Source organism: Mastomys coucha, unplaced genomic scaffold (assembly GCF_008632895.1).
Source record: "Mastomys coucha isolate ucsf_1 unplaced genomic scaffold, UCSF_Mcou_1 pScaffold19, whole genome shotgun sequence".
In the NCBI taxonomy this organism is placed as follows: domain Eukaryota; kingdom Metazoa; phylum Chordata; class Mammalia; order Rodentia; family Muridae; genus Mastomys; species Mastomys coucha.
Genome location: NW_022196901.1, coordinates 8070735 through 8097362, shown reverse-complemented (window position 1 = coordinate 8097362; position 26628 = coordinate 8070735). Strand labels below are relative to the sequence as shown.

Here is a 26628-nt window from a genome sequence, read left to right as displayed (position 1 = left end):
AGAGTAATACTCAGTGATTCTAAGCTGTGTCTTCAAGCCACCAGGCTAGAGAAGGGAACATTGCAGGTAGAATTTACCAGCATCCTGTCATGGCAAACACGGAGACATGGCTTCACCTTACTTACTTTTAGTCCTCCATGATTAGACAGATGTGTTTTGAGCAAGTAATCTGGGATTGTGTGAAAAAACATTTAAGATACATGTATTTTGAAACTTCAGTGTAGATGGCAGTGCTGATGGTCATTTAAATGTACCGTCTATTCAAATTCAGGAAAAGCTGGCAAGGTATTAACTAATGTTTACTTGATTTTGGATGACAAATATTTTGCAGGTTTTTGTCTTATTTCCCCATTAACAAGTAGTTTCTTTGACTGAAAGGGTGGTTTGGTCATACCTGTTCCGAGAAACATGACATCATACTGGCCGTCTTCAGCGACCACGTGATCCACCACTATCTGAGTCAGTCTGTAATCCACGTTGATTCTCTTGAAGGTCGGTGCTCCCGCTGCCGGGTACACTGACTTATACATCACCGGATGCCGCCTTATGAAACTGATGACATCATCTGGAAAGTCTCGGGTGGACTTAATCAGTGGGTCATAGGTTTTGCTTGGACACTGAAAAGAAAGGTACACAGGGATAAATGGAAGTACCAGAAAGGCGCATGCCACAGATAGGAGTAAACAGATGACAGACCAGTGAGGAGTCACTCCCGTGTGTGCTGAGTGCAGCTCCGATAAGAGTTAAATCTATGCTTCTTCACAAAAACATTCAAAATTATGTGACTTTACCTGAATTTTCCAAGATTTCTCCAGTGTAATGTTCCTCTCTTAAAAATATTATTGTTTTGAATAAAGATGTCTTTTAATCAAGCAAGGTGGTACATCCATTTAATTACAGAAGAGGGCCAGGACAGGAGGACCCAGGTTCAAAGGCTACCCAGACAAATGCAGAGTTCATAGCCAGCCTTTGTTCCAGAGCGAAAACAAATCACATTACCGCCCCCAACTCCAAAAACTTCTAATCATGGTACTGGAAGCTTAAAATGATGAAACTGTCATGAAAATGATCTATAAACCCAAGAATGTATAGAAAGCTTTTATTTTCAGTTAGAAAATAGGGTTCCTTTCCAACTTAACTATGTTTATTAAAAATTAAAAGGATCAAATCAACACATCAAAAATTAGCTCCAAAAGAGCTTTAAGGGTTTGAGGTTATAATTATACGTGTCTGCTACAGTTACTCTGAAAATCAGACCATGTCCCAACCTGCAGCCTTTCTCCTAAGCCTGAACTCTAAGGCATAAGGCACCTCAGGTCCTCAAGTCTCATTTTTGCCTAGAACCGCTTCCTGGGAACGTGTATTAAAGAAAGAATTAGCATCAACTGCCCTCTGGCGGTCAGTCATAAAAGTACAAGTTGATAAAAAATTCACCGAATTTGAGATAGTTATCCAAAATAAAGAAATGACATTACAATTTGAATAATTTACAAGGTATATACTCTTGCAAACCATGTTTCATTTATATTTCAAAAATGATGTCCTAAGAAGTTGCCTTTAATAGAAGGATAACATCACATTTTAATTCTTCATGGACAAATGACATCAGATAAAAACATTAAAATTCTTTTGATAGTATCAAAATAAAATAAAAACAAAAGCTAAGAACAAATCTTAAAGTTTTCTAAAAAGTGATAACACAAAATGAAGTTTCGACTGAACAAAGTCATTTAAATTAGGGACCTATTAGAATCATACCAGAGCTTCAAAGTCTTGCCCTCAGGGGTCAAAGGTGCACTGTTAGCTAGGAATCCTGGGTAACTGCTCCTAGCTCTCCTTCCAAATTTCATGTCAGTGCAATAGTAATGATCCATTATGAAGGAGAATGTCTACCAAAGAGGTTACACTAACAATTTTAAAGACTTGATAGTCATCTTCTAATTAATTTAACAGCATCTGTCTTTACAGAAGTCTTGAATGTCTACTGTTAAGAAACTGACCCTTTTCCAATGTCAAGTGTTTTTGTTTGTTTTTTTTTCCCCTAAGTCTGTGTGAAGGAGAATAGAAATGTCCTACATCATTAGCCTGTTTGGTCTTTATTTAGCATCTGTCACTGGGGCAAAGTCTGTGTGTCCATCACTGTTTTGTGTATTTAACTCATCCACAGAGCTCTTTGTTAAGTAGTTTGAGACTGGAAATGTATATCAACACAGATAACACTGAGCTCCTTCTCAATTGCAGTCTGGACATTTGAGACTTATTCAAACGCCATTCCCAGGGGGCATATGTCTCATAACACCTTCAGTTCAGTCTGATTGATATACCATGAAAAGTAAGATTTTGACTGCATGATATATTGGAAAGAACCCTTCAATTTAAGAATGAAAAAAAGAAATGAAACAAAACTACAACACAAATCCTCAGGCTTTGTAGCTGTATTTACACAGTAACCAGAATTTCAAAATTCAGAAATTCATGATAGTCAAGCCACAATTTTTGATATGAAATTTAAAAACACATTTCACTGGAAGAGAGTGCTATTCAATAAGATATAATAAGCCTTTAACAAATGTGCTACTGTCAGATTTCCTCACAGCTTGACTCTCACAGAAAAGAACAAACACTAAGGCATGACAAGAGAAGAGAAAGAGAAACCCGGTTTCTATCCACAGTCACAAAAAGACTTTTGGAACTACATTTTCTTCTTATGGCAGCTTTCCCTGCGGCATGTGGCCAGTGTTCTGCTGAGACCTTTGGCCCCTCATCACTAGGAATGATCTCAGGCCCTCACTGTTGTGATCACACGAGTGAGAGCGGTTTAGGAGTTGAACCACTAAACCACTTCAACCTTCCCCAGGGTAGAAGGTAGGACAGTATGAACCCATTAGTGTTGTTTTAGTTCATTCAATCCAGTGGGTGTTTGCTTTGGTGTTACATAATACACAACTACACATGCCCAGCAACTGTTCAGGTAAAATAGGAATGTAAGTCCCATGAAGAGTAAACACGAAGTATGAAGAAATACCTCATCTATGAAAATCCATATCTGGTTATTAATTTTCCTTCAAGGATTCCTACTAAAGCTATATACCCTAGGTGATAGTGTGGGGTATGTGTATATTCTTTGAAATTTGAGACTATTATCATAATTCCTCTAAATAGCTCATCCTCCATAGCATCTCTTGTTTCTTCCTGTGGTTTCCTAGCATTTATTTGGCTTCTAAGAAAACAAGGGATCCTGGATTGTTAACTGTTTCCCCTTACTCCTTTTAAAAACTCTTACAACGGTTTTTGAGAGAATACATAGTTGGAACAGAAAACTTTCAGTCAGACTTTAAAACACCAGCACATTGTAGGATATATCGCAAAAGCTTAAGACAAACGACATCAGGCGTATACAAACTCGGAGATGCTCGCAGGAGCTGGCCTGCTGTCTGTGTCAGACAGCTGCAGTCAGCTAGGTGTGATGCTGTTATTGTGGCAGGGCTGAGTGCTTGCGCAGGGCCTTCAGGAGGGCAGCAGCGGGAAGCAATGGATAAGGGGAGAAGAAAAGTGGTTTTTGATCTCGTGAGAGAACTTTGCCAAGGCAAGCACCGGGGATCTGTGAAAAGCTTATCTGCTCGATGCGGGTGTTGCTTTCTGCTTTCTCCATGCTGCAATTTCCTTACACAAACCAGAACAATGGCTAATGTGAGGAAAGTCATGGCATGAGGAGGAAAGACCAAACCAGCCCTCCTATTGGGGCAGACTTGGAAATGAAGTAGAAATTTTATGTGTGATATGTAAAAGTTGTCTGACTTTTATTATTATTTGAAATTGCAGATTTTCTAAGTGGGATCTTATCCCTCCTCATTCGCCTAAGCAACAGTCTGAAATAAATTTTGCAAGAAAGGCATTGCATTGGATATTAAAGATGTAGAGGAGGGATTTGCCCAAATATGTAGCCATTAGGGCATAATAAGCTATATAAAACTTAATTTAAGGAATTAAATGTGTTAAGTGTTGCCAGCTGTCCTTTAGATTCCCATTCCCTTACCGGAGTTTCTCTAACAGAGCAATCAAAATACAACTAAACATAGTGAGTAGCTTGAGAATTGGGGACCCCAGTTTAGAAACTAAGGTTGTGCTGAAATCCAGGGCAAAAGGTAAATATATCTTTAAATCACTGTTTTTGGAGAGGTAGCCCAGATCTAGGTAGGGAATGGTAGTGATGGCTGTTTTGTAAAAATCCTCAGCACCTTCGGGTGTAAGAAGCTGTGTTTCTTGAGGTATAGTTCTGCTGAAAACTTTCAACTCAAGGAATTCACAAAACTCTCACAGTTATTCACCACTTATAATTGAGCACTGTGTGCCTGGCAGAGGAAGATGATAAAAGTCAATGACAGTATCCATGATTCCTTTCAGTGTCCACCAATAAAACAGAGGGTTAGTTAGAATAATTGTGTTTTGATAATTGAATATGAAGGAGGATAATTTGACAGTAACAGCAATAGTCATTCTGAAAGAAATTATATGGGAATTAGATTTTTACAAAATTTGAAAACTGGGGCAAAATAGTTTAAGGGTAGTGAATCCTATGTTTCCTATACATCTAAATTATAAAAGCTCTTTTCAGCTTTTGATAGAAGAATGTTTTAAACCTGAAATGCATCATTCACTGTACAGTGCAAGTTATTAAAGTGCCTAGTCAGCATGGGGAGGACAACTTAATCTGTACATTGCCTGCCACAAAAGCAGCGGGATCTGAGTTTCACACCTTCCTATCACGTTAAAAAAAAACAACAAAACACAAAAACAAAAAACAGGTACCCGTGAACATTCCTGTAACAATGTTCTGGTGAAATGGAGGCAGAGGAGGGGGCTTGCTGGCAAGTTACCACATAGTCTTACCAAACTGGTGAATCCCAGATTCACTGAGAAACTCTGTCTCCAAAATGATAGCATAGCAGGAACAATAGAGAAGGACACTGAATGTCATTCTCAGACTTCCAGATGTACATTCACACATGTGTACATATAACACATACAAAACAAACACAGCACACACAGGTGCGCACACACTTGTGCACACATGCACACAAACATGCACATGTGTGTACACACACAAATATCTTGTCAACACAGAATAACTCTAAAATACAGTTATTTATTAGTAAAACTGTATTAAATTATTTCTAAGAAATTAGTTATCAAAATCAAACTACTTCTTTTCAAACCCTCCTTAGATTGGGGTGTTGTTTAGACTATTAGTTTTCTCCAGTTTGGCTTCCATGTCTGATTTGTACCTTTTTTTTTTCCCTCACTTGGAACTTCACAGCACTAAACCAAGCAGGATGGTAAAGATTCTAAAAACTCATCTGAAGAAAACCTAGTTTGTTCAGCTGCTCATTTCAGACAGCAGAGGGCAGAAGAATCACTGAGGTAAAAGATCTGTGAGTGTGCAGGTTTATTAACATAGAGCACTGTGGACCAGGAGTTGAGATTTGGCATTGGTCAACAGTGGTATATTAGAAAAAAACCAAGAAAATTAAGTAAGATTGGAATGACTCCAGGCCAGTAATTACTTAAATGAGGTCCATACTGGGATATCAATTCAGAGCTCAATCATAAAAGTAATATGGATGCAGAAAATATAAAAGCAAAGGCTCTGACCAACGTATAGAAAACAAACACTATATTCAGCAAATCTCACTCAAGTTAGAAACATTTCACTATATTAAAATAAAAATGATAAGTGTTGTAGGGCTACAAAATCATCATACTTATGTAGAGGATAGACCAGGCCATAATGATACAACCCATGATGGTAGTAGTAGCAGTTGTTGTTGTTGTAGCACTATACATATAGCTCTTCATGTAGCTTAAGTAACTCTGACTTAATACAAATCTACCACTGTAAAAATTACGAGACCATGAACAGTCATCAATTGATGCCCACTGATATTTTTCTCATATACAACTTTGCAAAGTAATCAGCACTGTGATGATCTAAGAAGGCGTGAAGTATGCTGGGTGGGTCAGCACACATCTGTCATCCTTGACTTGCGAGGAAAAGCAGGAGGATCAGGACTTCTTTGACTATATAGTAAGTTTGGGGCTTATCTGGGCTATATAAGAACCTGCTTTAAAACAACAATGACAAAAGATGCAGTGAGATATCATGTCCATACATATGAAAATGTTTGAGTTATAAGGTATATTGAGATATAATTTTGAATAAAATTTCTGAATTAGAGGAAAATTAAAATAATTGTAATTTTGTACTTTTAATAAGCACAGATATGACAATGTGGCAGGAGATGATATAAAATAAATATAACTAACTTTGTGTAGGTTATGCACGCATATATTTACCAAGGAAACATTAAGAAAGATATAAAAATTATATCAAAGAATGAGAAAAGAATGATCATAAAACTCTACCCAGTAGCACCCCACTTTCATTCTGCTGGTTGGGTAATATGAGATTGGGAATGTTATTTAATTATTCTGGACACCATTTTCCTCCAATGTAATAAGTGGGTGAATTATGATGTCTTTATCACTCATTCCAATTCTTACATTCTCAAATTTTACAAGAGTAGTCACTTGATAGTCTGTGAAACTTAACCACTGATTTTATGAATGTGATTATCTAAAGTGGAAAAGTTCATTTGGTAAAAGAACTTGTACAACAGATTTTCACATCAGATACACAATATTGCTACCTCAATAACAGCATCTAAATTAAAATTAATTTGCTTATAAATACTTCAAAATATTTGCAAAGTTGAAATAAGATAATCATTATAAGCAAATAAAATAATAAGCACTCATTGAAAACAACCAAATAAGTAAGGAAACAAAGAAGTTAAACACTCTGCATTCTTTTACCATTTTGTCTTAAAATTTGGTAATAGCTATTTTGAGTATAGAGCATTAGCAACCAGTGTATTTGACATATTTTGGTTCTTCTTTTATCACTGATGAAAAACACTAACACATGCATTTTCTGATTTTGTGGGAGTTACTTATTGCCATCTCATAGAAGTAACTACATGCTTACAAGTGTCATATATAGTAAGTATTTTGTATTTTGTATGTAAATATTATTATTTACAGCAGTTTCAGGCAGTAGTTGAGAAAATTGTGACGGAAAACCTCACTGCAGTTTCTTTTATTTATAACTAGAAAGCAATGTAACCATTAAATAAGTGGTATGTAGTTATTTTGATAATTGTGATCAATCAATGAGTGTGATAAAATTCAGTGAGTATGTCTTTGTATGAAAATTATTTATCGCAATTAATGTAGATTGTCCTAGTCCCAAATACTTTCACTTATACTACCTAGATGATTGAGGGGAGGGGGACTGTAATGACTTGAATTCTGGTCAGTACCTAAAAGTGGTATGATTATTCCTACGTTTATTGTAGTACTATTCAAAGTAGCAAAGATGTGGAACAACTACATGTATCCTGACAGATGGATGGATAATGAATATTCTCGTGCACACACACACACACACACACACACACACACACACACACACATACATACACACACCCCTCTGGAATACTATTAGCCATAAAGGGGAAAGAAATTCTACCATATGTAGCATGAAAAAGCTTTAAGAATGACACTGAGTAAAGCAATTTATTCATAGAAAGTCTGTTACTTTCTTATACAAGGTACTGAGGTACAATTCATAGAAACAAAGAACAATAAAGTGGCTATCATGGGATAGGGAAAAGAGAATAGAGAGTTGGAAAAACTATAGGAACAACTTTTCAGGCAAGAAGAATGAGCTCTATATGCCTGTTGTACAACCATTACCCTGCATGGTAATGTATTGCAAACATAAAAATTTAATAAGCCATACCACAGGTTCCTTGTTTTGCTCATAATAAAAATGAAAGAAACTAAAATATGACTGTTAAAAATTGTAATATTTGAAAAAAGTACTCCCACAGGCTGATAATGGTAGCTCACTCATATAATCCCAATAACTGGGAGTTGGATTTGTGAGTGCTAATGTTATGTTTTAAGATTTAATTATTGTGCTTAAGAGATACATAAAAAAATCTCTAACTTGTAAGCCAGCTTTCCTAAGGATAGATAAACCTTTAAGCCCCACTGGAAGGTTGAAGGCTGTTCATACAAGATAACACACCACACATTTTCACATCTATAAATAAGGTTGATTTCCCCAACTGGCCAGGATGCAGGTGATCACATATAGGATGGAAGTACATAGGCACAAAGTATATCAGGACGAATGCTTGCCCCTGATTGGACAAATGCGGGAAGTATGCAGTATTTTGGTGTTTCCCTTTATAAGCATTGGACTAACGTACTTCAGGGCTATTCTCTGGGAATCCTTGGTATGGACCTATTAAATGTGCATCATCCTGGACAATACTGAATGAATTTTTAGCTTCAAACTTAGCTAAAAAATTGCAGCAGTAATCTTATTCTTCCAAGGTGGGATTAACATATACAGTTAGACTACAGCAGTCCAAGGCTACCCTGGAATATATAAAGACTGGACCTCCGGACTAAACCATTTCCTTCTCATTAGGACATTCCCTCCTGGAGGAAGGATTGTGGCCCACACAGTGCAGGAAGCTCACAAAACTTATCAAGCTGAAGAAGCTCTTACGACTTAGCAGATCCATAAAGCCCCTCTCAGGATTCAGTCAGCAGGAAGGAATTACTGGCCAAGAGAAGACTTAAGAAAAGCTACCTGCAAGTTTTTTCTGGAGCTCCAGAGATGTGGCTTTTTTGAGCCATACCCATAAGGTGGGGTTGTTCTACAGTAACCCCAGCTTCTGAGAGTAACCTCTCACCCATGGAAGTGACACTAGCAAACCTCACTGATTCTGCAAGCTCGATGTAGATGTAAACATTTCTGTGGACGCTCAAGGGGCTATCTCTAGCATTTTTTCATTTCCTCCAGAAAAGCCTCACAACACTGGACTACATTAGACTAATTGAGAAGATTTATCCAAAGACAAATAAAATAGTAACTAATATAAATGTATAGATATCCTTAAAAATAATAAATACCTAGTAATCAAGACAGAATATCCCCAAAACAAATTAATATTGAGAAATAATGAGAGGAAAGTAGAAATAGTTGCAGGATAATACACATTTAGTTAGGCTATGTAATAGAAAGCCTGGAAGATAAGAAAGTCCTAGAACTATTATTTCACTTCTAAGAATAAACACAAAAAGTAAATATTAAATACAATATTTATACATTGTCAATTTCTTTTGATGATTATTATTAAATTTCTCGGTGGAAATATTTAGAATAATACCTAAATAGATATACAGGACACTAGCCTCCTTGATATTAAGTTTAAAGAACCTTTCATTTATAACACACATACAGAGGTGTGTACTTCAGTTATTTGTGTGCATATATGTGTATGTACATGTCTGTGTTAACATGTTTATCTGCACCTCTGCATGTTAAGGCCAGGATCAATGTGGCTGTCTTCTTCAATTGTTGTATGTCTTATTTTTGAAGACTGTACCTCTCACTGAACCTGTAGCTCAGGCATTTGGAGAGACTGGCTGGACAGAAAGCCGAAGAGATCTTCCTATCTCTTCCTCCTCCACAGTGGGATTACAGGCATGTACTACAACATCCAGTTTTTTATTTGGTATCCAGGCATCTAAGCACTGCTCCTTCTGATTACACAGCTACACGAAGCATCTTCCAAGCTCTTGAGTTTTTTTTTTTTAAGCAAATGCATACACTCTAAAACATATTTTACTTTTTATCATGTCTTTAAATATGTTTTGTACCATTTGAAAATAATTTTAAACTAAAATAGTTCTCCTCCTTGTCCTCCTCCTCCTCCTCTTCCTCATTTAACTTTTTCTTCTACCAGTAGCCCCCCTTTCAAGCCAGCATAGGGGCTGGTCTCAAATTCAAAATCTTACTACATCCTTCAGACTGCTATGACTACAAGTATATGCTATAAAACTGTCTTGGACCAGAGGTTTTTAAGAATTTCTTCCACTCTAAGGGTAGTATATTACCTTAAATTTCAGCATAATAAAGACAGATGCATATCAAGAAAAGGGATCATTTAAATAAACCATTTTAAAGAATTAAGTCTCTTTTAAAAAAGAACCAGACACTAAGCATTTTAGAGATGTATGCAAGATATACACAGACATGTATTAACAAAACAATTCCTCAGTTGGCATTTTCATCTAATTGGTCAAATTTACATTCTGTACAACTAAATTGACATAGCTGAGTTACATTTTTTAATGCTGTCACAATGCAATCATCACAACATAGTCCAGTGTGTTCTTTAGTACTTCAAATTATCATTCAAAATTCTTTAACTTCATTTGAATAATGTAAATACTAACATATCACCATACACAGATAACTACTTCAAAATCAACAGCACATGTGGCTTTAAAAATGGCATAGTTGGTAATAATAGAATTAGTAATTGAATGTGGAATTAGAAAAATAATTCAGATTTAAGTTGGGTACATACCGTTCCAGGTCGGGGATAAGGTATCCTGCCATCATATTGCACCCAACGATGGTCTGCACTTTCCTTATGAGCATAGGGACCATTAAAAACTGCTCTGATATCAGCCATGCTGTACACACAGACAGCAGAGCCTTTGAAGATGGAGCTGAAAGAGAGGAAGATGATCCATTCATTCTCACACTGAACACATATCTGCACTTAAGAGATGTGTGCAAAATATGTCACACATTTCTGTTGATAGGCATTGCAGAAATATGTGTCTATGTCCTGGAGGAGCTTATAGGCAGGTAATCCTGACTGACATGCAATGAGGATAACTACCTTATAGGCAGGAAAGGGAAGCATACATAGAGAATAGGCTGCCAAATGGATTATCAGGAATAACCATGGAACAGGTAATGTCCACATTGACACAAAATTTTTAGTAGGAACCATTTAGTACAGTGGTTCTCAGCCTTCCCAGTGATGTAACTCTTTAATATAGTTCCTCATGTTGTGGTGACACTCAACTATACAATTATTTTTATTGCTACATCATAATTATAATTTTGTTACTGTTATTCATCGTATTCTAAATATCTGATATGTAGAAGATCTAGTATGTGACCCCTGTGAAAGGGTCTTTGACTCCCAAAGATATCATGACCCCCAGGTTAAGAAACATTGATCAATTAAAAACTGTGTGTAAAAATGATTGAGTATGATTCTAACTCACGTATTGTTTAATTTTGAAATCATTATTATATTTATAAAGCATTTAATTATACAAATTTACATTATGTTTAAAATATTTGGATTCAAGAAAAACAGGATCATTTATCTGTATTTTTGAAGTATTTTACTATATTTGTTATTATTGTATTGTTCAAATATGACATGTAGTTCTGAGTAAGTGACGAGTTTGATTGTCTTATTCAAGTATGTGTTGAGAGGATACAAATAATGGCGTCAGGCCTGTGTGGCAAGTGTGAGTACCGACTGAGCCACCTGCCCTGCCTTTATCCATCCAGTCAAAGGGATTGCACATACCAGGTTTTGACATTGAATATGTTGTTCACATGATTTTGTTAAAATGATTTTTAAGGGAGAAATAAACTTTTATTTCTTGAATTGAGCTTATGAATTATAGCCATCTACTTAATACTTAATGTGACCATAACCATGTGGTTTCAGCAGGAATTACTAAGCAGGTGAAACTCCCACAGGAATTCTAAAGTTCTACAAGACAGAGATGACAATAGTTAGGACACATCTGTCATTTCTTTCTTGCTGTATTTCTGGAAAGCAAAATGCATTTTCTTTGAGGCTAAGACATTCTGCAAAGTTTGTTCTTAAAATTAAAATGAATCTTTCTGACCAAATGACATCATGGTGACTTTACACAAAGAAGCTAACAATTCTTTAGCATGAGAAGCTCAGTCATTAATGTTCTTGGAATTTTTATAAGTGAGAAACATCAGAAGGTAATGGTAAGCAGGCATCTAGGAGAAAAGTGATATTGTGATAATAATGATATATCTGTATATTACATTTTAAAGAAATAATGCACCATTATTAAAGGTTAATTATGTTATTTTCTTACTAGACAAAGGATAGGACTTGAATTCAAACATTATCTAAGTCTTCAGAGCAGCATTAAAAAATGAAACAACAAAGAACACCAGGAAGAAAGAGCTGACTTGTAACTTCACACTCTGGGTGGGTAGAAATTTGATAGGAAAAGAAAAAAAAAAGCACTATCTTGGGGCTCTGTCTCCCTGGCACATATCTAAATCTTATGTGTGGAATACATTGACTTCAAAGCAAGGTTTTGAATGGAAAGAGGCCAAGAAAACTATAGCTGAGATACTTGAACCACTACAGGCAATTGCCCCTCTTGTTGCTCCTCTTGCACCCTTTTTAAATGCACATGAATTGAAAAAGTGATTCCCAAAATACAGCTCTTAGGGTGTCTTCTTAATGCCCATATTAAAATATTTTCATCTTAAGTCTCATAATTAATCAAATACTATTTTATAATGTATTTTGAATCTGTAGGCAATTTCTCTTCATGATGATCTTGCCACAGGGAAAAAAATAAGCTATAAACTTTAAGATTTTATTTTAAAGGGAGATACCAGAGTAATATCTTTCCTTGTTGATAGCAATACCTCCAAGTGCTCCAGTGCTAATGTCAAAGTACAATGATAAAGAGTCGTGGGAAGATATATGCAAAACTGAAAAGTATTCTAGACAGGCAATGGAAGAGGCTATGGACTTTTAACACACCAAACATTAGTAGCCAAATTAAATAGGATGAATACAGTAGGCAGTACACTTTTATAAGGAGTTTGTGGGTACCTCTACAAACTCACAGAAGTCAGAGGAGAGCATCAATGATATGGACAAGGCAAAAATCAAACAAGAATACAGTATAAAGATGAGCCAACTTTCAGACTAGCTTTGTTGATAGGAAATGACAACTTATTGTAAAGGTTAAGTTAGTGGAATCGTCACAATTCCCATGTCTACCTGTTCAAATTGACAAAGAGGTACAGATAGGATAGTTTGTAATATAATAAGGTTCTAAGTCAAGAATGCTCTATCTTATGATGGATTACAGCTTTGTCAATGAATTCAGTCCTTCATTCATTTGTCAATGAATTCAGTCCTTCATTCATTTGTTTCCTTTGTACAACCTCTTTGGTCACACATATAGAAAGCACTAATTATGAGCATTACATATATATGCTTTTAGTATCTAACAAATTTATCCTGTGACTTCATATTAGAGATAATGCTTAATCATATGTGCAGTGACATGAGCTCAGATGAGTCACTGAATCATGTGTTGCAAAAGCAGCCTGAAAACAACAGGGGTATTCAGGGGACCCTTTCAGAGTAAAAATTATCTGTGGTAATTGAGATAAAAAGGACAAGTATGAATAGATTTCTAGGAAACAGAAAACCAAAGTCAAAAGATAAAAATATGTGTGCTATGCAACTATGAAGGAAAATTTAAAAGATCCTCTAGATATTATATAGTGTAAACATGAACCTAACAGGCTCTTAGTTTTAAATAACTGGTCCCAAGTTGGTAGTACTCTTTTGGGAGGTGGGACCTCACTGGAGAAAGTGGCTCTCTGGAAGTAGACCTTAAAGATCACACCTCACCTCTGGTTCTGGCCCTGGTTTTACTTTGCTTTATAATCTCAACTGTGAGAAAGCTTCTCTACCATAATAGATTAAATATTTGAAGGGTGAATCATTTCTCTTATAAGTGTTCTCTGGGATATTCAGTCAGAGTACTGACAAAAGTATCTAATATAACTATACTAGTTTGGGACTGAATATGTAGCTTAGAGCATGGGTATATATAGCCTATGACTGCCTAGGATGCAAACAAATATCTACTTGCCTATATGCAAGAAAAATTTCAAGGAATCAATTCATTCTCTGTAAGGCAGAAGAGATGACTCAGGGTTAAAAGTGCGTGTTGCTTTTGCAGAATACTAGAGTTCAGTTTCCAACACCCACTTTAGAAAGTTGATGGCTGCCTGTAAATCTGATTCTAAAGTATCAGATGTTCTATTCTAACCTTTATGGACATGCATACACAAGTTTAAATACACACAATACACACAGACATAACACACACATACACACACACACACACACACACGCACAACCACGTTTTAAAGCTTGAAGTAAGAAAGAACAGAATATAGTGCCTTCAGACTAGCCAGGCATGAGAGTTTGGCATAGCAGCAGAGAGCCTCATTACCCACCACAGACAAATCACATTCACTGTGGTGGCCTTTCCAGTGTGTCTCCAATTATTCAAACATGAAGTTAGTTATTAAGATAATGTATTTAATAGATACGATCAAAATACATGATCAGCTAATATTAGGGTGGTTATCTTTAAAAATCTGGGTGGACCTGATTCAATCAGGTCATAAGTTGTACATATCTCCAGATTCTGCTGTTGAAATCTTGTGTCATGCTGAGAATTGAACTTCCCTGCCTTTTCTCAGAAGCTTGCCTTTTGGATTCTGGAACAGCCTAGCAAAGTCTCAGGATCCTGTGTCCTAATTCATTACAATACAACTCTTCAGAGGTTTATATAAAAAAATACTTTAAAAAGTGCATCATGTTCAACCTACCTGGTTGTGGTAAAGACTCCATATACTACAGGGTTTCTTTCATCTCTCGTAGGGAGTAAGTAAATATCTTCTGTTAATGGAAAAATAATTATTTATAATGCATTTGTTTTACAGTATTACTGTTGCCTTTTCATAACATGTAACACTTCATGAACTCTAAGTAGATTATAAAATAATGATGAGTCACTCCAATATTAAGGAATTAGGGGTAAAAGCTTTCTCAAAAGCTATGTGACACAACCTCTATTGGTATATTTCAAACAAGTATAAAAGAAATGACTCAATTGGCAGTTTCCATGACTCTTTCCAATTAAGAATATGTGACTTCATATAAAATCAAAACCAGAGACTGGGGAAAGATATCACTCACCAGTTTAAAAACATGTTGTGCTGTAATGGCTTCAAGGTCATGTTTTAGTATAAAACTAGCTGCATGCATGGGTAGTGAATAGAGCACTGATAGTGAAGAAGTCCTAGAATGTTTTAGAGGATTATGTGAGATATGGATGTGTTTATTTTCAATATGAGTAAATCACATAATACTTAGGAAGTAATTGGAGGACTTATTCAGTTTATGTTTCATAAAAAATTAAAACATAAAAGTTAATAATATTGGCTTTATATGCAACTAATGTCTTTCCAGAACTAGATTTAAGAGTAATAATAAAAAAAAAAGAAATCTGTTTGGAGCCTCTCTGAATATGATTTGGGTCAGATGATCATGATCAGCAAGGCTTCCCTAGTCCCCAGCAGAGGGCATCATCAGAACAAGGGATAAAAACGTCCTACCTGTTGCTCCAACCAAGGAAAAAGGAATGGACTGTGTGGATAGACTGTCTAATTGCATCACCTCTCATTACTGTCATTTTGTTTTCTTTATTTAATTTGAGGATTTTTTCAGATACAGGAATACTTTCCTAATATTGTGCATCTATAGCGAGGACATATGCTTCACCTGTGCAAATGTGAATTTAGTAAGAACAATTCCCTCAGCAGTGTTCATGTTTGTGTTATCTGAATATTTGGTGCTAAAATAAAATAAATGTTGAATCACTAAATTAAGTAGTGAGACTTTTCTAAGTAACAATAATTATGCAACTTACGAAGTTCATCAAAATGGGTATCTGCTCCATCACTTCCAGGAATTGAGCAAATCAATCTTGCCTTAAGAAAAGTAGTCCATTTGTTTATCAGACTCCGTTGCCCACCTACATCATTCTAAAAGAATGGAAAACAGAAAGGTTAAAAAGTTACTAATACAAATCTATAACTAACAAAACCAGTAGGCATTACAGGTAGTATCGTATTAATATTACCTTTACAAGGCACAAAGCCTGAATATGTACTTCAACTCCTCTGTAATAGAAAGGTTTTCACTCAACTGTAAAAGTTTTCTTATGCTTAAGTGAATGCAATGCAAGCAATTTAACTCTCATGGCTGAGCAGATGCATGCAGAACTGCAGTAATTAAAGCAGGCTGGGATCAAACCTCTGTCTGCCAAGTTTCTGTTCCATGGCTTATAAAATGCTAATACATTTCTAGTTTGTCATTGACCAAATATGATTAATGACTTGAAATTCAGTTATTTTGATGATCAGATGGAAAATTTTGTACAATATATTTAGTATACTGCCAGGCAACTTGAGTTCAATATCCATTAGAAAGACTTATATATCATTAATGAATTTGAAAAAATATATTTTAATGTTTTAAAAATAGACTTCATTATAGAGTTAAAAGTGTCCTTTCTGATGTATTACTAATTAAACATCAAAGAAACATAGGCATATACATACATACATATGAAAATATTTTGAATATTAATCTGCATAAAACTTCTACTCAAAAGTTTTTTATTTAAAATGGTTTTAAATGTCAAGCCAAAAATAAATATCCATATCAAATAAATAGGATAAACAGAATTATGTTCCTTTATATACTGTTTATAAGATTTTAAAAAATGCATTTGAATAAGCTAGCTTTTTATGTTGCTAATAATAAATAAAATGCAGATGATTCATGGAATGTACACATTAAACATTTTATTTCAATAAAAATATTCTTAGATTCAGTTTCTATTATTTTACTTTCATTTAACTATAAGTTACCTAAATCTGTTGTCTTTCCTCATTCCAATTTTTAGAAAAGTTAATGAAAAGTTAATTAACAAACTTTATATTTGACTATCTAGTACCTACCTTCTCTAGGTTGCTAAATGTCTATAATCTAGACCAAACTGAAGAAAATATCTTACTGACTACCCTAAGCAATAAAATTGAGTCCACATATGTAAAAAAGCAGACACAGAAGCAAGACTAGAGAGCCTCACACCTTCAGAGAAATTAAGATCAAGCACAGAGTTACACACTGTGCAACTCTCATTGAAAACCTTCCCTAGTCAACAGGGATAGCTCTTGACCAGTAAAATGAAGTAATAATTATTTTCTTAATTTATTTTTTAAAAAATATTTAATTTTTAAAATTATAACAAATTACAATATAAAGTAAAAGATAATTTTATACTTGAAAGGCATTGATCTTGAATAAAAGTATACTCATGTACTTAATAAATTAAATATAAGATCTCATAGATTTTTTTCTCACTTTGTAAAAAGTTGACATAGGCTATCATTTTGTTGCCCTATCTGGCTGGGACTCACTGTATAGACCATTTTGGCTTAAGCTAGCAGAATTCCTCCTTCTTCTGTCTTCTCAGAGCTGGGATTAAATGGGTATACTACCACACTCAACAACTATCTCTCTCCTTTAAAGTTTAAATGATTCCAAGGCATTATGAATAAGAGAATATATTTGTAGCTTAGTGCTTATGTACTTGAGGTTACACATATAAATATATATTTATATGTATATGTATATATACAATAAAAACACAATGCTATACATAGAAAGTACTTAAAATCAAAACAAACATAGGAGGTTTTTTGGTGAAGTTTTTGTTGTTTTGTTTTATCAAGAATGCAGCTTAGAATTTCTGCTGTTTTGATGATAATAAAAATATATGATAGCATTTAATTTTTAGCTGTTTTATGTTATCATGAGAAAATCAAGTTCCTAATTTCTTCACCTACTAGAATATTCTTCGATGTATCTTCAATCTGGTGCTTAATACACATATTTAATAGTTAAGAAATAACCACCCTTACAAATGACATTGACGAAGTTGCTTAAACAAGTTTGGAAAGCCAAGGATATAGAGCTCCTGCTGCAGTTCCTGTACATTGAAAACATGCAGACAGGTGTTTGCAAAGAGGCAGACTTGATACTAGGCCTTTACAAATACAGGCAATGTCAGGATACAGGGAGAAAGATTAGTTGCAGAAATGGCCCAGGGGCTGGAAGTTAGGGGAAAAGTACAGCAGACAGAACAATCCAAAACATAGAGAACCAAGACAAAGATGGCTTAGAAGAAAACTGGGATCAATTAAAATAGTGAAGGAAAATGTTGGAAAAGTAAATTAGGAGGCGACCAAGGGAGGCTTTCATATGTGGCCAAGGTGCCTGTGTGTTATTAAGTACACAATGAAGAAGCACTTAGAGATTGTAATTAGGAAAGAAATGAAATAATTATATTTGTCTTTGAGAAAACCACACAGCATACTTTAATGTCACTCTAGTAACAGGCATGTCTATAACCGCTTTTAAATTTCTCTTGTATATGTTTATTATTTGATCACCATTGCTTAAACAATATTCTACCGAGCTGTTTGACAATTCTGATGTCTCTGAAGATGTAAAGGCAGACTGATCTAAAATATGGCTTTCTAAATGCTCATACCTCAGAAAGTACCACTCTTTTCTAAATATACTGGTATAGAAAAGGTCAACAAATATGAAAACTTTTTCCCCTTCTTCTATTTTCATTCTCATCTATGGTAAACATGAGACAATTCTAACTTACTAGCTCTCAATTTGTTGATTAAAACGATTATTTCTACAGTGTTGTTTTTTTTTTAACTTGACAATTAAAAGTTTCAATATTTTAAGGAAGTAACCTTTGCTCTCGCCTCCCTACCCAGAAGCCTTGTCCAGTTAATAAACAAAAGATAAAAACAGAGAAATCCAGCCCAGGAAGTTCTCTGCACCAGACTTTGTTCTTTCTTCTGCAAGAAAGTGTCAGTCTGACCTTGTTATCCAGCTCCCAGACCCTGTGTTTGTTTGCAAATCCACAGAATCCCCTCTGAGAACTTTAAGCCCAGAAGAGGGCTGAAAGGAGATAATCACTTTGCTTGCTTTTGTGAAGTTCTAAAGAAATCAACAGTCTCACTAACACAAAGAATTTATTATTGAGATGTCAGAATCAGTAGCTGGTGGTCACCAGTCAGTTCTGTGTGCCCCACTCTAGTTATCACAGCCTCTTTGTTACAAGATCCTCTCCACAAAGATGCACATGAAAGAAACAAAGAGACAAAGGTAAATAAGCCTGACCTCTTGTGCTCCATCTGGGTGGTACCCAAAGAGAATGCCTCTCTTTAGCCACTTGCTTGGGTTTTGACAACATGTTGTGAATTGTTTAGACCTAGTAATGAGTAGATCAGTCACAATGCATCCTAATGGATAGAACATATTTCTTCTGTGCAAGCAAACTTAGGTTCACATAAATATTAAACAGACATGTAAAGGAGTTCAAGGCTGTCACACATGAGCTTCTATGAGTGTGTCTTGTGACCTTGTGGGTCATAGTTCTGGGTTCATATGCTAAATAAGGTTTAATCTGTATATACTACAACTCTTGTGGATCTCTCCACACCTTGTATTGTCATTTTCACCTCTTTATTGTAAAACAAAGACCTAGGGAAATATATTAACTGACCTTAAATTGTAATGAAAATCGATAAAATTTTCAAAGTGTCTGAAAATTTATTGAAATCATATGTTCAGGGGATGGAGATGTACTGAGTAGGCAGAATGCTTGGGAAAAATTGTACAAAGATACTTGTGGCTAGTTTTCTTCTCTGTACCTTTCTGTAATGATTTACATATGCATATTTTTGGTTTTTCCTTTAAGGTATCTTATCTGTTCATTGTTAGTAGGTAGTATCTCAGGGTTTCCATTGCTGTGAAAAGACATCATGACCAAGGCAACTCTTATAAGGGATAGCATTTCATTGGAGCTGGATTACAGGGTCAGAGATGTAGTCCATCATCATCATGGAAGGAAGCAGGGCAGCATCCAGGCAGGAGGTACTAAAGGATCTGAGCGAGCTTTCTATATGTTGATCTGACTGTAGCCAGGAGAAACTGACTCTTCAGCACTGGATGGAGCTTCAACCCAACCCCACAGAGACATACTTCTTCCAACAAGGCCACACCTCCTAACAGGATCAGGATCACTCCCTACGGGGCCAAGCATATTCAAAGCAACACAGCGGAGATAGTGATTTTTTACCTGGAACTTCTTGTGTCATCTCACCCATTTCTATGTGAATCACTGAGGCTTTTACATTTGTTGCAGCAACTCACCTGAGAGGATTGCTGAGTATAATGCCATGTGAATATTTAACTGACTCGCTTCTAAATTAATGTTAGTATTATATCAATAGTTTCTCTTTTATTTTCATTTTTAGTAGCAGGGGCAGTTATGTTATTCTTCCCCTGAATGATTTATAAGAAACCACAGTTACAATTTACTGCAAAAGAGACAGTGTAAAAAATTGGGAAAGGATGACATTGTTTTCTCATTTGTTTTTGAAGGGTATAGCTTACTGACATATATTGTTTCCCACAATGTATAGAAATATCCTCATTAAATCTCTATTTTGTAGTGCATTTAAAAATATTTATTTAATTCTTAATTAATTAAGTTATTTATTAAATTATTATTACTTAATTTAATTATCTAATTAATATTTATTTTAAATTCTTTACCTGGAGGAGATGGTTAGAGGAGACACAGCACACATCTGTAGGTCAGAGGACAACTTGAAGAAATCAGTTTTCTCCTTCAACCATTGGGCTCTCATGCTTGGTGGCAAGCGGTTTATACCTGTGGAGCCCTCTTACCCATCCCTAAAGTACTGCTGTTAGCATTCCTTCTAGGGTCTTCCCCACAGTGACCTGGCTACAGCCAGGTATTCCTGACTCCCTATAAAAGGGGCTGTTTGCCCTCCTCAGTCTCTTACTTTCCTACATTCCTATTCTCCTACTCTTTCACTCTCTTACCTGTCTGGCTCTTCTCTCCCCATTTCCTTCCCCTTCTCTCCAGGGTTCCTGGCTGGCCTCAAGTATCTTTCTCTCTCAATATCTATCCATCCATCTATCTATGTATCTATGTATCTATGTATCTATGTATCTATGTATCTATGTATCTATCTATCTATCTATCTATCTATCTATCTATCTATCTATCTATCTCTGCCTTTCTATTTCTCTACTGCCTCCTCAGTCCCTCTCCCCATGCCCTAAGTAAACTCTATTCTATACTATATACTATGGCTGGTACCTTGGGGATCAGCTAGATCCCCTTGGGGGATAGCTCAGCATGTGCCCACAGAGGCCCTTCCACCTCACCATACTGTGCCTCTACCAAACATATCCTGGCTCTTTCTTTCTTTTTTATAAAACACAACAACCACTATATTATAATGTACATGGTCAATGTCAAATGAGACTTTGTGGACATTACTGGCATTCTTTAGCATATTTTAGCACAGGACTATTTTAAGCCTGCTAGACGCATATTTTTATTACAAATGGCAAATCAGATAAAGTATATGAAAGACTGAAAGAAAGCATCCATTAAGTCAAAATCATTAAGGTACAAAATTTCCCTAATGTTATCTGCTGACTTTGTCGTAGTCTAGAGATGACCTATGTATTTGCCTCCAACAGATAGTAGCGTCAGTGACAGAATAATATTTTATTTTTGAAAAATATATATTTTATCATACTTCAAAACAAAACCAGTTTTGTTAATTCTAAGTATAGTACAAGAATAAATGCTGTTGATGAGAGACACCGGAGAAGACAGCACAAAAAAAAAGATGTTTGTGTTTATGTGTATCATAAATTTACCCTCTTCCCTTTGCACAAGAATATACAACTCTGAGCAAATATTGAAATTTTAGTCAAAGGTGAATTGATAACTCTATTATTATCCTAATTTCTTGGAGTGTATTACGCTCTAAGGCATTGGATTTGAAAAATCTGTATATTCACAAAGTTAGTCCATTAATACTAATGAATGTTTTTAAAGACATAGTCACATTTATTTCATGCTGGCCTGGAACTCACTGTATCGCAGAGGATAACATTAAACTTCTTATCCTCCTGCCTATATCTCCCAAGGGTTAGGGTTCCTTCCAATCATACAGCACCATGCCTAGTTTTATACCATGCTGGATATAAAAAAAAAATCTATATAGAGTTTCAAGGAAAAGTTTTCTTACTGTTTTTGTTTGCTGATTTGTTTCTTAAGTAATAGTTACAGGAAAGTGTTTGTGATTTTCTGTTGGAGAACATGAATGAGAATAAGGAAAACCTGTTTAACTATTTCAAAAACTCATATCATTAGAGATACAGGGCATGGATAACACATTATACTAAAGAATTTATTGTCTAAGCACTAGCAGGTTAAGTTGGGTAAACATAGGCATGCTTGCCGTTTGTATCAAGGCTCACTAAATTTTGTTTTTAAAACTACAGCAAACATTATAAATCCCTTCCCAAGAATTTTTCTGACAGAAAAGCAGATGGAAGTACAGGCAAAACACATCTGTAACTGAGGGCACTAAATCTCTCACTTAGGTTGCAAGTGACACTCTGAAAGTAAGCAGAAAACCACAGCTCAGAGGAGATCAATAAATACAGAAAAGTGTCATCAGGCTAAAAACACAAATCTTCAAAGGCAGTGATGGTCCAAATAGGGCCATATATCAAAACAGACAATGCAAGTGGAATTGAAGCAAACAGCTATTAATGAGACCCCTAGGCAAGTTATGTGTCAGGGCTATCCAAATTGAATTCCTGGCATGGACAAAAGGAAATGCTCAAAACAAAAGGGGAACTGGCATGGCCTGCAGCTGGAACTTAGAGTGGGCTGTGTAAGTAAGCCTGACACAATGCTTCCAAAAATGAAGGGAATCCACCAGTAATCAAAACAGCCTTGAGGGGCAAAGCTGAGAGCTATCCCCACTAAAGGGATGAGCAGTTACACACACACACACACACACACACACACACACAATCTCTCTCTCACAGTGGTGGGGGAGGTTGTATAGATAAAGTGGTATCTGAAAGTGCTGAATTTCAAAGTAAATAGGCAGCAATCTTTCCATAATGTATTTCATGCTTCTGTGACTGATCATTGAGTCAATGTGTAATTTCTCACCATGGGCATCTATATAGTGTATTATCTATGACAAAAATTCTGAGGTGTAAGATGGCCCACTTTGTGCTTCAAAATATTGACAGTTAAACAAGAGTGAAGAATTTAATAGAGATTAACAAGGATTTTCAAAATCATAAAATAGGAAAATCACCCTATTTTAAGTATGAAAAAGTCGTTAAATAGTTGGACTATACCACCATAATATTATGATAGATAATTCATTAGGAAACATGCCTTGTATGTTGAAAATGATTTTTAGTTTGAAAGAGGGTCTGCACATAAAGGTTTTCTCCTTGCTTACTATTATTAATAAGTTAATTGATATCTCTCCCTTTCACATGCCCCAGCCAAAATTTATATTGTTCTCATTATTAATAAATTTTTACCAGATGTGGTTTGAAATTACTTTGATTGTATTCCTAAAATGGTCTACATTTACAATTTACAATTATTTTTAAATCAGGAAAAAAACAGGATTAGAAAGATGCTCAATAGTTAAAAGCACTTGCTGGTCTTCCAAAGGACCAGAGTTGACTCCCAACACCCAGCTCAGGTGGTTCAGAGCACCCTGTAATTCCAGCTCCTGAGAGCCAATAACATTCTGGCTTCTGTGAGTACCTGAAGCCATGTAGCAGATACTCACACATTTACATATAAATAAAAATAACAAAATAAATTCTCTTTTCTTAATAAAAACAAAATAACAGTAACTTCTACATTATAACAAATACAATGTCAGGTGGGCATGATGTCACATGTCTGAAACTCAGAAAGAAGAGATAAGTGAATTGGGAGAGTTTGAAATTAGTATGCACTCCACAGTGGGTCCTACGGTAGCCTGGCCTTCAAAGTGAAATAGTTTGTCCAACCCAACAAAAGGAACAGAAACACAACACAATGCTACAAGTTGCCTACACAACTTGGTAGTTAACCCCCAGGATACTACTACTACCTTCTTCAGCACATGAAAAAATTCCAAGAGTTAAATTAGATCTAAAACTCTATGTATATGAGATGTAATATGTGTGGGCACACATTTCTTTTATGTATGAAAAGCAAGGTTTTCATTCTTATATCTAAGTCTCCTACATCAGACTGTTATGTGCTCACACCCAGAAATCTATGTCACTGATCAATACCTTCCTAATTATCAGTTATCACAGGTAAATCCAAATGCTCTCACATAAGCCGTACATTTCTTTGGTACAATACACATGGAAGATGTGGGTATCCATGTTGTGTAGATTAAAATGGAGAAAGTTACAAGAGGGTAGCAGGTATATATTAAGTTGCATGTTTATAAGCAGGCATTATTTGTTATCTTCTGACTGTCAAACGTGGCTTTTAAATCCTTATCATACTTGAATTTTTGGACTGTAACATCATTGAAAAGTTGATTTTCTCTTCCTTCCTTCCTTCCTCCCTTCCTTTATTCTTTCCTTTCTTCCTTCCTTTCTTTTATCTTTCTTTTTCTCCTCTCCCTTGTCTTCTTCCTATCCAATCTACTTCCTATCCTCACTAATAGATAAAAAATATTTTATTTTTTCCAAGTACTAGGATTAGAGATAGCTGTCCATCCACAGCAACAGATTATTGTTTTAAATCAAATTATCTTTACCTTGACTGGTGGGAATTCTCCTTCCCATTCAGCCATAGCAAAAAAAAAAAAAAAAAAAAATCCCTAAATGTACAAATCTTTCTAAACAATTTTAGGAACTTTTATGACTCAAGAGCCAACAGTATATCAGTGGCTTTCAAAGTCAAGAATCCAGACTCTACAGTGCCCAGCTTCATGCTTTCAAGTAGCTTAATAAGCTTCTACTTTCCAGATCCATGACTTCTATTTTAAAAATCCAGTTACCAAGAATATAGCAGTGCTTCTATATATGGCAAGTGTCTTCTGGGAAGGTATTAACTATGAGGGATGTATTATATAGGGTCGATATCATTTACAGGAATGGAAACAAGGAAGTAGTTAAAATGTACCATGAATTCAGTTCTTGATTGATAGTCATATTTCAATATAACACCATGCAACTAGTGCATTAAATATTGTCGATATGAGCAAGACTATGATCATGTATTGAACTAGTCTGTATTGATATATCAATGAAATAATGATAATTATTCACACCTTAGATGTGTATACATAGATTCTCTTTTAAATATCTCCCAAATATAACTTCATGTCTTTGTTTCTACTATGTTGGATATAACAGGCTTCCTAATCACAAGTATTTCTCAATCCAGATACACTCTTCAGCAGGTAACTAAATATATTCACCTTGTCTCTCTGTACCTTAAATCATATTGAATAACTTCCCTATTGCCTACAGAATAGTGTTCTCATTTGATAACATGGAGACAAGACTTCTTACCACCTGATTTACAACAAAGATAGTGCTCTGCTGACACATGCCTTGAATTCTTGTTACAAGATTTCAGCATTCTGTGAACAGAATCTACCTTGACAAATGCTGCCTGGAATGTCTGTCCTCTATTCCTCCATGTAGGATAGTCCTGTTTATATTCTATGATTCATTATAATCGTGCCCTTCATTTGATCTCTTCAAACTTCATTTGACATGATAGCAACTTCTCATGTCTCTTATTTATGTCATATTTTATTATTAGTATACCTTTGGTGCATCTTGAAATTTACTTTTGAAAAAGGTGACTGAGAATTAGCATTGTAGTATGTTTTTTTAGGGAAGGAATATTCTGTTGCTGTTGGTGAAATAGTCAATGATAATGCAAGGAAAGATTATAATACTGAACATATTAGCCTTTCACTTTAACAATGTTTAATCTTATGTATGTACATGTGCACATAAGAATGTGTATGTGTGTGTGTGTGTGTGTGTGTGTGTGTGTGTAAATGTGTGAGAGTCTGTTTCTGAAACCACTTAACAGTAACTTTTTGCCAAATAAGTCAAGAAAACAGATTATTCAGCTCAATACAACACCATTTCTTATGTTTTATAACAGAAGTGGCATGAAATTCTTATACTCTAAACAGTTTCTTTTCATGCCAATGTATTAGAAATAAAAGCAAACAATTGCAGCAAGAACTAAACATTTGTGTTTTCAAATATGGATTGTGGGAAAACGTCAGCAGAACAAGCAGCATAAAGGACTCCTGTTCTACTAGAACAAAACCTAGTAAAGTGGGAAACCCTTCCATGGCTTTCTCTCCATTTGTCAATTATGAAATCTTCCTTCTTGACTATTTTCTTAGAATTATCAACTCAATTTTGTCTCATTATAAGAATATGCTTTTTTATATTACTTGAAAAAACATAGGGAGATGATATTAAGATGATATTTTGGAAGTAAGGAAAATAAACATAAAAGAATATATTCCAAGTAATGTCAGAAGAATTATTTTACATGAAAACAACATATAACTTCATAGTGAACATGAGCTGGATACACTGTAGGTAAATTGCAAGGAGAGCATTTGGAACCAGATATCATGAACCTTTGACTAGCAGATCATAGTGAGCAATCTTAGATGGCACCCAGTTAAAAGAATGAGTAAGAGACAAGACACACTGAGGGAAAAGTCTCAATTTTGTTCATCAAGCTCACCCATCACATGTCCCTATTTGATCTTACAGTCTG

General features: G+C 35.3%; 1 protein-coding gene across 1 annotated transcript in view; it reads right to left on the bottom strand.

The window, feature by feature from the left end:
• Sema3d (semaphorin 3D) overlaps positions 1-26628 on the bottom strand; it is a 200496-nt gene that overhangs the window by 27805 nt on the left and 146063 nt on the right. Inside the window, exons 9-12 of the mRNA XM_031380014.1 lie at positions 15760-15874; positions 14657-14726; positions 10512-10656; positions 395-617 (exon numbers count right to left, since the gene is read on the bottom strand). Of these exons, the coding sequence (XP_031235874.1) occupies positions 395-617; positions 10512-10656; positions 14657-14726; positions 15760-15874 (553 nt within the window). The remainder of the gene's footprint in view (positions 1-394; positions 618-10511; positions 10657-14656; positions 14727-15759; positions 15875-26628) is intronic.